This window comes from Cyclopterus lumpus, chromosome 16 (genome assembly GCF_009769545.1).
Source record: "Cyclopterus lumpus isolate fCycLum1 chromosome 16, fCycLum1.pri, whole genome shotgun sequence".
In the NCBI taxonomy this organism is placed as follows: Eukaryota; Metazoa; Chordata; class Actinopteri; order Perciformes; family Cyclopteridae; genus Cyclopterus; species Cyclopterus lumpus.
The window spans coordinates 6953729-6969608 of NC_046981.1; the positions used below are offsets into that span (position 1 = coordinate 6953729).

Sequence of the window (15880 nt, forward strand, 5' to 3'; positions counted from 1 at the left end):
GTCAAAGAAATTTACATTTTAATGCACTTTAAAAATAGGGAAATGGCAACATTTTCCAGGTTTCTTCTCTTGATTTGCATTCGCTGTTGAGAAATGAATAAACAACAAGTGAAGACAATAAAAAATAACTCATCATGTGGCTTTTGTTAAATAGATGATTTATGTGCACCGTTTGAGTTCAAAACTAGGTTTGTCGTTCTGAGTGACAGTACAGTAGCTGCCAAAAGGCATCAGAGTATTCTACATATCAAAGCAACCTTCGCTCAAAGAGCTTCTCTTCACTTGAGGTTATGAGTAAGTGCTGGCTTTTTGGCTGAACACAAGTCGTACAATGATTTCAGTATCAGTGCATTCTAGGGAGTGGTGGGATTACAAATGTGTAAATCATTGTTCACAGTGCGAGTGTGTGTACATTGGAAATGTGTGTTTGATATGAACAAGAGAGCAAACACAATATATCTGCCAGTTGAGCATTTCTGTGCTCATAACCAGGAGAAAGGTATAGCCATAATAGAAGTCACACTGTTGCTACATCCTGTGATCTCTACTGTATGATTACTTTCTTTTACATTTTAAAATGTCTTCCTCTTCGTCATCTCAAGGCACGAGGAAAGACCCAGCAGCCGGCGATGTCAGAGACAGTGCAGCGTATAGATTTGATCTGCTGCATAACATGCATCCTGCACTGGCTGCTCCAGAACATAAGCAGCACTGAAGACTCCTATCTATAATTGAAGACAAATAATACTTGATGGGGAAATTGTGGCACCGTTGGATTGAGTTTCAGTCTTCAAAAATCTGAATATTAGAAGTACTCATGAAAGATGGATTTTGTCAGTTAACCAGGCAAAGAGGACCCATTCCTCAGAGATCACATATTTCTGGTTCATTAATCAGGCTATTAATCATGAACAGTTCTCAATCCACTCTGAAATAAAAGAGGAAGGAGTGAGACTGCACACCCTTTGAGGAATAGTTCAACATTTTGGGAAATAGATCAGAAGATAAATATCCCTCTCATATCTGTTCATTAAATATAAGGCCATAACCAGTAGCGGGATAGCTCTTCATACAGGAAACAGCTATGGTACAGTAACAAAATCAACCTACTAGCACCTCTAACCTTCTCTGATTAAATAGCTTATCTATCTCTCTGTTTCCCACTGTTGCCAGTCATAAAACAAAGCTATCAAACTCTCAGTGAGAAAGTGAAAAAGCATATTTCCCTAAAATATCAAACTATTGCATTAAAGTATCTGGTCCAAATGTGTTTACCTTCACATTACCTCATTGTTTGGTTGTGGAACTATTAGGGATAAATTAAACATATGCATCTTTAATCCTCATCATAAACTGCTGTGCATATGTAATGTATAACATATGAAACTGAAGTTGCACGTGTCGCCATAACTTAGCAAGCTACTACGCTCTTTATGAGTGATAAAGAATACATAGAATGCTTGTGTATGTTATAATTCATGTTAAAATAGAGCTGAGGCTTTTTTTTTCTATAACTAAAATACTTTAACTACCGGATGTAGCCCCAGTATGCAAAAGGGGACGGGGACATTTTGAATTTGAGTCGGCCCGTCACATTGGTGGAGACCGTGCAGGCGATTGTGCCGGCCAGTCTCAATGATGATTGATGACGCCGCTAACAATCCGATTCAGGGGACGCTAACAAAGACAAATGCATTATGTTTTTTTTTTCCACAGTGTGTCAAGTGTTCGGCGAAGAAAAATGATGAGTGAAATTCAGAACGTCCCTTCTGAGCTAATGGTGAATAAATGATATAATTGGTACATGAAAGGCAGTTTGCTATTACATTTTGATTGAATTAAAAGTGAATTCATCTCAATCGGGTCCAGTCCTTCTAATCCCGGACATGACAGTAATAACCAATCTGTCTGTATATATCATCCCTCTCCTTGTAGTCCAGTCCAGGTTTTCTTCTGCGGTTCTTCAGTCAACCCTTCAGTCCATGCAGCCCGTAAAGGGGAGGGTTTATCCCAAAAACAGTCTGTTAGACTCAAACCTACCTGGGTTGGTTTCTCCAGTGTTTCAATATCTTGGAGTCTGAGGTCCATTTCCAGATAGAGGCTACATTCAACTCAGCTTGGGTACCTGACTGATGGAGTTTGACGTGGTGTACGGCTGCATGCGGGCTGCAGAGAGATGGAGAAACGAGGTGGATTTCTGTTTTCAAAAGAGAGCAAATGTCTCTTTTGAGAGGTCAGGCCACCAGACCCAGACGGTAGATCTTAGCAGAGAGGAAGGAGTGGAGGATGAAGACGATCGGCTTCGGACACGAGTGGAGGTCCAGTTGCTGGAGAAAAGTTTTAAAAAAAGAACAGAATTTGTTTTTTAAAGTAGAACAAAACTGAATAATACAAAATAAAATGTGAGAAAGCATTAGAGCAGAAGGGATGACAGAGAGGGGTAGAGGCAGGGGAGGGAAAGAAAATAGAAAGAGTGTGTGAAGCACATAAAAAAGTATATTCAAAATGAACTACTGGAGCTAAGCACCGCACACACACATGACACTGTGAATGAAGCTGTTCACTTACATCCTGTTCCTCAGGCCTAAAGGGAGTTTTAACCTATAAAATCACACCTGGACTACCGTTTAGGTGGTCACATTTAACACTCAGCACGTTTTAGTGTCCGTCTCATCCAGCACATCCAGTAATAAAATATGAGTAGACCTACATCATTACTGGTCCACAAACATATGCTGTATCCAAAAAGTTACTAGTTTTTTTTTTTAGCAAGGCTTTGGTAGTGGCTATGTCAGTCAGTCTGTCCAGACTGAAATATGTCCACTATTGGATGGTCCACTATGGACTATGGTTTAGAAACGGCCTTGAGATGAATCCTCATGACTTTGGGGATCCCCTGACTCTTCCACTAATGCCCCCAGCAGGTTGATATTTGTGGATCAGCTGAACTGGGTTGTCTAAAATGTGCCCAACATTTTGGTTTACGAACAAAAAACCTGCTGAAATATGAAATTCTCGCCAGCCTCAGTTGTACTTTGTGCTTAGTGCTAATTAGCTAATATTGGCACGCTTACACACTGAACTAAGATGGTTAAACATGGTTTTCATTGTACCTGCTGAACATCAATGTTAGCTTTGTCATTGTGAGCTTGTTAGCATGCTGAAACAACCACAGCAGAGGTGTGTGTGTGTGTGTGTGTGTGTGTGTGTGTGTGTGTGTGTGTGTGTGTGTGTGTGTGTGTCTCATTGTGGGTGTCTATACCCAACGCTCAGGGCCTTTGGCATCATCTTTGAGCGTACTGGGTGGGCCAGCGCATGGTCGCAGTAAACACGACAAACACGACAAACAACACTTCGGTTTAGGCAACAAAACCATTTAGTAAGGTTTAGGGAAAAAAATATTTGTTGTTAATGTTAGTGTTAAAGATAAGTACGTAAACTAAGTAAAAGGTAAACAACATAAGTACGGAAAACAAGTAACTTAAATATAACTCCATGACACTTTGGGACAAGAACGGGTCCTGTGTTTGACCCGTCCGCCCCTCCTCCCTCCCCACCTTGTGTGGGTTTTTTGGTCTTTATCACACGCACGGAGCATTTTCTCTGAGCGTCTAATAATGACGTGGATGGTTTTACGTAGTGGTTACTGGAAAGCCTTTGTCCCCGGTATTTGACGCATTGGGAATAAGAACGAACTGACAAACCTAATCAATGGTTTAAACTTCATCCTTGCTCTACATTTTCTGTATGGGGGAGAGGAACTGTCAATTGCTGTGACAAAATTAGATAAACATAGGAGTACACATCACAGTGTAGTCAACACTTTAAAAAAAAAAGAAAAGCCCAGCTGATTCTACTTTCAAATGTTCAGCTAATGAGCCACATCCACAAGTGCCTTGGGACTTTAATAAAGCTTTGTCTATGACTGGAAATCTGTTCTGCTAAGGTAGCCAACAGAGGGGTTTGGATCAAAGCTCCAAAGTCTTTGCCTATTTGCCTTCAGCAGTATCCGAGCCATGCAACACGAGTGTATCTGACAGAAGTTTTATATGGAGCTGTATGTGGACTTGTTTGAGACATTGATATAGAACGTCTCTGTTTCCCATTTGAAATCCCTCTAGCTTACAGACTAAATATTTCTGTTTTCATTTAATATTTCTATCATACAGTAAATCTCAGTGCTACGGCCTTTATGAATGATGAAACACTAATGTTGTGATTTGGGGTAAAAACTGTTTCTAGAAGTGTCATGGGAGGCTAATAAGAGAGCTACTAAAGCTCATCCTACTGACACCACAACAATATGTATATTAGTATTGTCAACAGAAGTAATACATTTATATCGAGTAGTGGGTGGTACTCGCATCAATAACTTTGAAGGTGGCCACTGAAACACCACACAGGAGGCTATTGAGTGGTGTAAACAGATTAAAACTCTTACAGTTAGTGGCAGGGAGGCTATCTTTTAAAGAAAAAAGCCGACGTATGTGTGAAGTTCTTTATTTTATGATGAAGCGTTGTAATTTACTTTCAGCTGTACCACTTTCCCTCCGTCTGTCTCGTGGACTTGTACTCATAGGTGTTTGGCTTCATTTCTCAGAAGGCCCCGTTAATCCCCCTGAGAGTCGGTATGAACACGACCACAGCAAAGTACGCTTGATATTGAAGATTGTTTTTTAGCTGCGACCAGCTCACAAAAAAGGTGCACAACTTCTAAACAGAATCACGTACCACGGCAAAACTGACAAACCGTAAGCCACGCCTTCTTTCATCACTCACGAACAATGCATTTACACAGGGGTTGATGTGTGTACGTGGTCACAGCTATTAAGAAGTCACGCTAAACGGACAATCGGGAACATTAAACGGTCTATGAAGTAATGTGCGGCAGCATTTTAGTACGAGAAACAATAGACTGCAAATGATCGAAACACCTTTATTTTACAGGGAGGGTGAGGAGTGCGCTACGTGGGTTCAAATAAATAAATAAAAAGTTACGCGTTAGTCAAGATATGTTCTTTATTTTCTATCTTAAAACCGTAACTACCCTGTGGCAAATCAGCCTTTTCTATGGAGGTTTTCTACCTATGCTTGTTTAAATATAGTGAGTAGAAAGAGAACTACTCGCGTTACTTCACATGATTTCACATCACCTGTGTTTGACTATACATACACAGAACTAAATGGAGTTTTAGTGGACTGAACAACTGAGTTCCTATCAGAGCACATCTTGTAACATGGTGCGTGTCAAAATGCAATGCTTTAATTTAAAAACAGAAACACTCACAATCTCCCCCTCCTTTCCTCCAAAGTCAAGGAAGAGCATGCGCACGCCGTCATCCGAGGACATCTTTAGCTTTTCGTAGGGGTAGGACAGGAGCACCCGCGGCCTGGTCGCTGTGTGAGCTCCTCTCTCCTCCACATTTTCCCCGTCTCCCAGTTTGGGGTCAGCCAGCACAGAGAAGCCCTGTTCGTAGTGAATCACCAGCCGACACTCCTGACTCTGGTATAGACAACCTGGAAGGTTAAATGGATAGAATATTTGAGCTTTTAATTGTTAGCCAACAAGACGCTTATGGACAAATCCTCTCGTTTTCCTTGGTACATACGTTATAGAATAAGTCATTACTACGAGAGGCAAAAGTTAGACTCTAAATCATAGACTTTTTTTGTAATTAGCAGTACATATTTAAAAATGTATATTGTCCACTTCCAAAATTATATTTCATCTCTGCTGGAAAAACTCTCCCTACATTTATGGAGGATGTACACTTTCTATTGTCTAATGGCTAAGTGTTGGCTTGTATTGGCAGGGCCATTCAGCATGATTATGTCATATTACGTTACTTGGATGTTTGTACAAAGTGTAAAAAGATGAATGACATCAATACGGTCTCTTTTTCAGCAAATTTCTAGTGACATTCAGCTTTTCTCACGTCAAACAAAAACATAAATTACTTCTTTTATTAGTTTGCTCAAAAGCATTAATTTGTAAAACAATACTTTTTATTACCGAACTGTTGTGTATTGGCAGCTATAAACTATAATTGATTGTAGTTTATTACTACTGCACTTTGGCATGACCTTTTCCTATAGGACACTGTACATTCTGGCAGGGGGACAGACAATGGAAATCAGCCTTGCGGCTGTAATTGGGTGCATTTACATTTTAATTTAAAGTGTTCATCAATGTGAACCCAATTGTCCCTCTCGAACAAATAAAAACCTGAAACTTGAATAACCTCATGTGACACATTTCCACTAAAGGTCAATATTGACAGTGAGTATACTATACTATATGATATTCTTGGCTATATTTTCCTGTTGTTACTCTTTTTATTATCTATACAGAGCTAAAATAATGACACATAATGTATGTTACAATTCTCTGTTTAACTGAGTTTTACATAGGTATTTCTGATATTTTATCCTCCTTATTTACATCAATGAGGGAAGACTACATATTGGAGACACTTCACATACAGCGTTAGATTTAGAATACCTAATAAACTGCCACCTGGGTGTAAATTTAGGCTCTCATATATTGGACAGCTCTGTCATGTTGTCAAAGCCGGACTCATGTGTCTTTTACACATTAAAATGGACCACTTTTCTCTTGACTTGCTGAAAGTACAGTGTAATGTTTCCGTTCTGTCATTTCTCATCACCGTCTTCCCCTCCTCGCAGCATGTGTCCGGCTGAAAGCATCTTTCTTAATCTACTCTCCCAATTTACCCATCACTTTCCTCGACTTTAATGACAAACTTGTCGCGTCTCAACACAGTGTGATGTAGCTGCATTTAGTCCTATTTTTAGTGGCTTCACAGCAGCAGCAGCAGAAGCAGAAGCAGCAGTGCCCCCCCCCCCCCCCACCTCCTGCAAACTTCAAATACAGAATAAGCTCCCCTCTCTTGATGACACCCGATCTATCGAGTGGCGTGTTTGTGTGACAAAGAGGCGAGGAAAGAGTTGTTATCTTTCCATTGTTTGCTGACTGCCTCAGCAGGATGTGTGTGTGTGTGTGTGTGTGTGTGTGTGTGTATTGCATGTGCAGGGAGGGGAGTGTGTGTTTGGATACATTTGACTGAGTGTCTGTGTGTGAAATGCCTCGAAGCAGGCGAGGAAAATGAGTGTTTTCTATCTTGCCGCCATCTGAATGAGACATGGAGATGCATATAGATGTCTCTGTGGGTAATGGAATAGCTATGCATGTGTGTTTACATACAGTGTATGTGCACTTTCTGTGGCCTGCGTCAGTCTCTTTAGTCCGACTGCCAGCAAACCGATCCTCTGATCACTTAACCAGTCGAACCTTGCTAACCACACACCTTTATCCCCTCCTCGTTTGTCTCTTTAGCAAAAGACGATTATGAATCCGACACACACACACACACACACACACACACACACACACACACACACACACACACACACACACACACCAGACTATGAAAGGCAAACCATTACTGTGAGTTTAATTTACCCTGCACAGTATTAGCAGATATGGTTGCACTGGCGATCAAGTCCTACAAATGCATGCTAAATTCATTTTCTGGTTCTACACATTTTAATCTTTTTTTTTCTTTTTTTTATAACTGTGCAGCAAATAGATACAATAATGTAAAGCACTGTCACTCTGAAATAACCGATACACAATTACAAACACTGCTAAGAAGGTTGGTCATTACATCGACTGACAATTAGCTGTAAAAAGAGGTGGTAATTCACATTTTAATAAAGTGCTGCAGGGATGACGTGTTTTTATAGACCAATCCTGGACGTTAGCATTGCACTGGTTCCCATTGATGGGGTTTTCTATTGGATATTTCAAGCAAACATGGTCAACAAACGTTAATGATGCTTCAAAGTTTTGTTTAGCAAGATAATGTTCACAAGTGAACACCACTTTTATGATTTTGAAGCATGAATGCAATCCTTGGAAGTAACCCCCAGCGTGGAGTCAAATACCAAATTATAGGTGCACTGATGTAATAAGACTGCAGATCTATTTATTATGTCAACTGATGGGGTCACAATCTCAAATAGTATGAGCGGAGCATAGCTCTAGTTCAGGCAGAGCACTGTCTCTAAAACGGTCAAATAAAAAGGCAAAAATGCCCAGAAAAAATATTTACAAACACATTTAATCAAATTTCACATTTCCAACAAACAGAAACTGAACATTCAAAACTGGTGGAATTCGTTGCAGAGCTGCTGCATGCATACCCTGATACCTTTCACTGTTAATCTGCAGCAATCTTCATGCAAACTACATTTTCTGTTCTCTCTCTGCCACCTCTTTCTCCTCCTTACACTATGTGCTATAGTTTTGATATTTAATATTCATGTATCCGTTTGTTGAGGGGGGGATTAAGGGCCGGACTACACTCTATCATAGTTTTTCCGACATGCTGTGTCACCAAGTGTTTATACTTTGGCTGTTTCAAACGGCTTGTGAGTGAAAAGCTGGTTTATTGAGATATAGAATATTCTACATATTCCAAGATAGGCTTCAAACATCACTCATCAGGTGAGCTGTTGGGACCATTAAGGCGCCTAAAGCGGGTCCTCAGCAACTCTTTTTGTGTGCGTCAGGAACAGAACACTATATTACAGTAAACAGAGGTGCCTTATTACAACTTCAGGAAGTTATGCAAGTGAGTGAGTGAGTGAGTGAGTGAGTGAGAGGTGAGAGAGAGTCTAATACACAGTAATATCCACAGAACCCTGAAGACATCCCATTCATGATGAGAAATGAGTCTCATGTGTAACATTAATGACGTATAAACAATCTGCGAGAACGAACCCTCATGGGATAAAGGTTGTAAATGGGGCAAAGAGTGCCGGGTCTTTGTCGTGTTCAGGAGTAAAAACTTAGACCTGAAACTCTACTCTTTCACCTGAGAGCCTTGATTTGTGAGGCAAGCAGGGTTTCCCAACACACACACACACACACGCACGCACACACACGCACACACACACACACACGCACACGCTTTTCAGGCTGAAACAAAAGCCCTTCATTGACGGAGAGTGGAGAAGACAGAAGGAGGGGCAGTGAGTGATAACGCTTAGAGACACAGAGCTGAATGAATGAGGGAAAGAGGGAGGCAGTAAGATCCTAACTAACGCTTACTGTACCACAACGATAAGTGCACACGCTAACAGGTTTTTACATTAGTTTTAAACTTGTGAATAACATCAACAGTCGGTAAAATATTTCAAACGTTCTCCTCGAAGCGCCATCATAGGTTATTAGCCACTGAGGCTTTCGTTTACAGACTCAGAGGCATTACGCTGATCATTAACGGGGCCCAATTCACAATTTTGCAGCTGTAACCTTCGACGACAATAAGAACGAGAAGCCTGTGGGTGTACAGTAGGAGGGAGGAAAGGGGGGGGATTACGAACTGTAAACAGATACATATGCAGCTAGTCATAAAATAATGTTTTGAATCTGTGGTTCAAGGTAGTTTGACACAATGACCAACTTGAGGTTTTTATCCTTTGGTTTCTGAACAGATTAATCAGGAGAGACATAATTTGCTTCAGGGAGGCAGATTTAGTTGCCTTTGGACAGAGCCAGGCCAGTCGTTTCTTGTGTCTTTATAGAAAGATAAGGTAACGGACAGCTGGTTGGAGGTTCATATTTAGCGTGCAGAGAGTGGTCTCCATCCTCTCATCTAACTCTCTGCAAGAATGTCCCAAAATTGAAAATTATGTCCTGAAAAGTGCTCTCTTAAAACGTGGACAAACTATCTGCTGGATCATGACACTCGACACAGGATTGTCATTATCGATTCCTCATCGGACGGGGACGGCAGTAGGCATAAGCAGGGTTTGAACCTTGGGACTACATGATAGGCAGTGCCTTATCCTGCTAATTGCTCAAAATATAACCTCTGAAAAGTCACCTTGGACATAATAATAACATAATGACTGCAGGCCAAGTGCTTGTGAAATGTAATTTTGGAGCCTAACAAATTACGTTCTCCTTTGAAGTTGCTTTAAAAATGGCCTGCTGCCCATCGAGTGATTGAGTTAATCTATCCAGACTTGACAGTGAATAAAACATCACAATGATTCATCAGAATGTAACAGACGAAAAGACGACAAGGTCAGCGCGACGACTCCTCAGGTGGCAACTGCTGAAGAACGAGTGATTGCACTTTGTATGCATCATCATACTCCTTCTCGGGAAGTGTAAATTACTTTTCTACTTCCGTAACAAGAACGGGAGGGCTCGGTGCTAACATCAATCTGTTTCAGAAAGGTTATGGGATCCGTTGCAGATACAAATTCAATGGTGAGCAATAAAAGATTCAAAACCGTTCTCATTTCTCTTTATTTTCTTGGCCCATGTCACTGACCTGCATCCTAAATCTGTATTACACTTCTAAGTTTTAGCAAATAAATATGTTCACCCATTGGTGATGTTAGTCTGGCAGTCCAGGTATTTATAAAAAAACATTGAGCTGATTACCATGACATTTTGTACAGAAATTCATGCAGTGGATGAATCCCAATGATTGGGATGATCCCCTGACGTGTGTGATTTTGAGTGAAATATCTCAACAACTATTTGCCATCCAATTTGTTACAGACATCCATGTCTTCACTCTGGTGAACTCCGAACATTTACTTTGGCACATTATCAGGTTCCAATCAAGGTGCAATACTAAGATTTGAGATAAGATCTGAGCAGATGTCTATTCAAGCTGATTAGACATCTGCTCAGCTTGAAGGTGGCCAGAGAATAACATGCGGCCACTGGATGAATGATAAAGGTGTAATATTCACAAAGCTTAAAGGAGAATAAGGAAAAATGTTAATCACACATAGACACGCACTCCTGGGAAAAACTGTACCATCCAAAATAAGTGGAATCCTCCGTGTGGGTGTGCAATGGGTGTGCAGGGCCCTTCACTTTATCTGGGGACTTAAGCTACAGCACGTCAATACTGAGCCACTTGTTTGAGTCTAGACAGCGTTTTGTCATAGGATTAAATACGATGTCCTTTTAACGACACACAAAATGTGATTATCACAAATTCAAATTGAGCTCCACAGGCGTGAATGAAGCCTTTGCTTTGCCAATAACGGCGTACCACCTGGATCAGTGGGTGAAGACATCGTTTAGGGAGAGTTTTTACAGTTTGGCGAGGCGGAAACAACGCTGACAACGAGGATGTAGTGTTAAAGTCTTGCATCGTTTGCTGCTGGAAACAATCCGTTTCATATATGAGTGGAGTCTGAAGTCAAACCTAATTTGGCACAGTGTTATCATAGATGGAGAGAGGAGGAGGACCCAGGGGAGAAGTGCAGTTCCCAGGACATTTTGTGCTTGGAGAGAAGGGGGGGGGGGGTATTCTGTGGCACACACACACACACACACACACTCACACACAATTTATAAATAGCAAGTGCTTTGTCCACATCTTCCATATGGCTGTCGACCTATATTGCCAACCCTCCCCTTTCTGAGTGTGAGTGGACTTATAGTGTATGTTTACATTTTACTTGATGCACTAGATTGAGACTATTTCAGGCTCACAAGACCTTGGGCAGTAGAGACTCGTAGGTCTCTCTGGGTAGGTTTTGCTGCAGCGTGCCTGAACACGTCTCAGGATGCATCAAAGAATCCAGCATAGTGACCTGTGCTGCTCGCTGCGCTCCATCCACAGCTACATGTTGTGTGTGCTCCCTTCTCTCTTTAAAGCATCTAAGTGTGTATGTTTCCATTGTCTTTGGTACTTTGAGTTACTCAATCCAAAATGTTTTGCGTATCACTACTCACTCGTCGTGACTTCTTTGATCATCTCGGCTGAGGCGTGACACCCGTTGACTATGTGCCTGGTCCACAGAGACAGATCCTTGGTGGTCTCTGCCCGGAACAGGTGAGTCTCGATGCCGAGTCGTGTGCCGGTCCGAGTGGCAAAGAACAGCTCTGTGCCCGAATGTGGCGACCCCCGGTCGGGGCCAGAGTGGACCAGACTGGATAAACACATACATATGAACCATCATGTAGTGTAAGGAAGGGAGAAGGCATTTGCCTCATTATGTAACTCGGTGGTAAATCTGTTAGATGTTATTTTTCACTTTTTTTTGTGTGTAACATTCTGTAAGTCTATGTTAAATGTGAGTCACATAATACTGCGGATTCTGGGCACAAGGTGGCAGTATTGAGTAATATCATCATGGTCATTCTTCCTGTTTATGTGCCTGGAGATTTGAAGTGTAGACCGTGATGTGACCCCGTTGAGTAGTGTAGTAAATACACACATATCTTATAAAATATCCTCCTTTCCGGAGATTTGGGGTGCTAGTCGTAGGCTAATGTTAGCGTGCGTAAAGCTACACAGTGCTGTTACACTTTGAAACTAGAGAACTGGTACAGATCTTACATCATTTGAAAGTGAAGATGGTGTATTGAGTTGCGCAATCTCTGGGTTTGGTGAAACTTGTTGGAATGCGGCGGGGAGTGAGGCGGCCTCACTAATAGTTTGATGAACAGTAATTTCATAAAATTCATATCCACACGCCATAGGCTATTGACTACTGTAGGTGTCATATTTGTTTACTCTGCATCAAGGCTTTTGTCATACTGAAGTTTACCTTTTTTTCGTGCATTTTTCTTAGTTATGCACTGAGTGGCTCAGACCTGGGGTGAAGTTACACATTGAAAATGTTTTTTTAACAACTCTACAGAACTATGCATGTTAGCATTCTGACTTAAGATTTCACTGAAAGCTTCACTGTGGATAAGAGCCACGTGCATGGCTGTAGACTCACTCGTGTTGTCCTTAGGACTTGTGATAAAGTAAATACAAAAAAGGTAAAGGTTGATAAGGTAACAGCTGCCATGCTAACGGGCTCAAAATGAAAATGCTAACATGCTGGTGTTTAGTAGATAATGTCAAAATTGTAGTTTAGCATGTAAAATGTGCTGTGCAACATTCAAATTAGCACTCAGCACAAAGTACCAAAAAATGTCTGCACGAGGGTCAGACCTACCGGGTTGCTAAAAGTGGGTACGTGTGTGCAGGGCTCTGCCAGGCCTCCGGGCCTCGCGGTAGACTCTCATACAGCAGCAGGTCTTTTACTGTCACCACCATCAGCACAGGCTTCCAGCTTTGCTTCTCACTCTCTGTCTGCAGCACAAACACATAAACATTGAGACAAGACAGGTTGTAGCCATCATCGCTCCCGATTTCTATATCCACTCATCCTGTGAAGGGTCATTTTGGGATGTGCTGTAATCAGGGGAAAAACCATGAAAACAACAAAATCTGTTTGAAACTATTATCTAGAGAATTGCACTGTTTTGTTAAGTGCACAAATTACCACAGCCTAAGGTAATAACTTAAAAATTATTATCGAGTCTGATCAGCAGCCGAGAAAAGCATTTAGTATTCATTTTTATAAAAAAAAATGTAAGATAAATTAATTGAATAAATCTGACAAGGCTGTCCATGTTGAATTTGAATCAAGCACAAACTTAATTAATTCGATGCTGCAGGGTTTGAAAGGCCTATGCCCTCTTATATTTGTGACGAATACTGAAATCGTTAGATGAAAGCAGGTTTTTCATACCAATGCTCGTTTGCCAGGGAGCTGACTTTGAGACTAATGGCGTGTCAAAGAGAGGAATAGTGTGTGTGTGTGTTTCATATGTAAAGCAATGTACAAAGTGTGTACTCAGCAGTTGGTCTAGACCAGTGTTGAACTCCTTCCATCTGTCTCCTGTAATATTTCATGCCAAAATACGCACCCACAATGTTCTAATTTAGGGTGTTGTGAAGCTGTTCTGGACCTTTACTGGAGATGTGTATGTTTACTATACTGGTGTGTGTAGTCAGTGAAGAATTAGCTATAAATAAAAAAGGTGGCTGCTGTGCAGGTGCACTTTCTACGCCTACCAATCCCTCCTAACGAGCAAACCCAATTGCTTTCCCCTTCAGAACACGCGCTGTTAATCTCTTAACTTAGAGCACACACACAGCCCCGTATTTCATTTCATAATGCTCCTTAACTATTCTCATTATGAGCGCTTATCTGCAGCCCAGCCATGGAATCCTAAACTGCTCTTTCATGTTCTGCCTCAGCCAATCATATCGTGGGATTTAAGGGTCATGGGTCAGCTTTTTAACATAATGAGAATATATTGCTAAGTAACAGTATTGTACTGCTTTTGAAGGATAGAATATAGGCAAATTCATGAGGACTAAATTATACATGTATGTGTGTGTGTGTGTGTGTGTGTGTGTGTGTGTGTGTGTGTGTGTGTGTGTGTGTAAAGAGAGAGATGGGGGTGCATTCAGGGGTAGTGTAGGGACTTGGCAGTGTGTGTGTTTGTGTGTGCGTGTGTGTGTGTGTGTGTGTTTGAACAGGTGATGGTGTCTTTGTATAAAAGAGTGAGTGAAGCTGTACCCATGTTATGAATTTCAAAGACGTCTGCATTAGTGTGTATAGTAATGAAAAAATACACGCGCAAACACAGGTACTTATGCGCTCACACACACACATTTGCAATTATACACCCTGACTGCCGTAATGCCTTTCTGAGCTCAAAGAAAATCTAAACCGAATTCTAACTTTAACCCTGTTATTATTAGATACCTACTAAATTAAGGACACATTTATATGCAACTGATCAATTATTAAATGAAAGAAAAATTATAAATGATGCACTTAAAAAAGAAGACGTAAAAACATTCAGAAATAACAACTGTAACAACCAGAAATTTATAATTAAGAAAACATGCAAATAGCACATATTATGTTTTTAACTCTGTGGACACTAAAAATAAAATCCCCAAATCAAGTTTTAACTTTTAAACAGGCCTTTCAACATGAAACTGTGTGTCCGCATTTTCCAAAAACGGCCAACCTTTTTTCAGGGGTAAAACTCAAACTGGTCCTCACAGAGACAGAACAAGAGCACATATACACCGACACACCATAGTCACAAAACGGGAATAAAAGAAACGTTACCCCACTAAATTGTAAAAAATATAGAAGAATGGCCGTCAAACAAAAACACCCACACACAGACACACACACATTCCTACCTTCGCAGCCAGCCATCCCAGGTGTCGTATCTCTTTGCTGCCAGCTACCCCCGTCCTGGCTGTGCTCTGGATGACCTCTGCCAGCGCCCGCTGTGGTGGGATGATCATTCAGGGCGCATTAGATTCAAAGCAGCTCTGAGGAGCCCAATCATGGCCACAGTATGGGATCATTGAACTATCTAATTGGAATGGTCACGTATATGACAATATATGAGAATTACCTGACAAATCTAGGAAATCAAAGACAGACCTGTGCCAGTTTGGATGTGACCGAGTGCATGGCAGAGAACCAGGACAGGGCAGATGGTTGGTCTGGGCACCGCAGCACCACGGTGTGCCTGGCGTCAGGGGAGTGCAGCTCCAGTTGTCTGGAGGTACAGATAAGAAACGTTAAAACAGATTTAACCTTTCCGTTATCGTTGGACGGGTTCTAAGACTTTTATGGTCCACATCCCTCGATGAATAAATTCTCTTTTTAATATTGAAAATCTATTGCTAGCCTTAATCAGGCGGACCCGATTGGACTCAATTTAATCTCAACTCATAGTTTTAGAAACCAAATGTAATCCATTTAGCTCTCAGCTTCAACAGATGCTCGTTTGTATCATCCATTTGAAAATGGGCTCTCGGTCAGAACAATGGAATGAAGTGCATTGAAAGTCAATTCAAAATATAAAACAGACATTGCTCATGTATCCTCTGAGGGCCTTATGACATAGCGCTGTCTCCCACTAAATTTCCATAGCTAATCTGCTTGAATCATATGGGAGTATTTCTGGCCTCCAGATAATCTGGAGGATGCTTCTCCA

The 15880-nt window shown here is 41.2% G+C and overlaps 1 protein-coding gene across 1 annotated transcript in view; it reads right to left on the reverse strand.

Annotated features, from left to right (window-relative positions):
- sntb1 (syntrophin, basic 1) overlaps positions 1–15880 on the reverse strand; it is a 31993-nt gene continuing 16113 nt past the window's right edge. The window contains 6 exon segments of the mRNA XM_034554187.1: positions 1–2327; positions 5288–5517; positions 11798–11994; positions 13015–13151; positions 15072–15161; positions 15322–15439. Coding sequence (XP_034410078.1) covers positions 2235–2327; positions 5288–5517; positions 11798–11994; positions 13015–13151; positions 15072–15161; positions 15322–15439 — 865 coding nt within the window. The 3' untranslated portion in view covers positions 1–2234.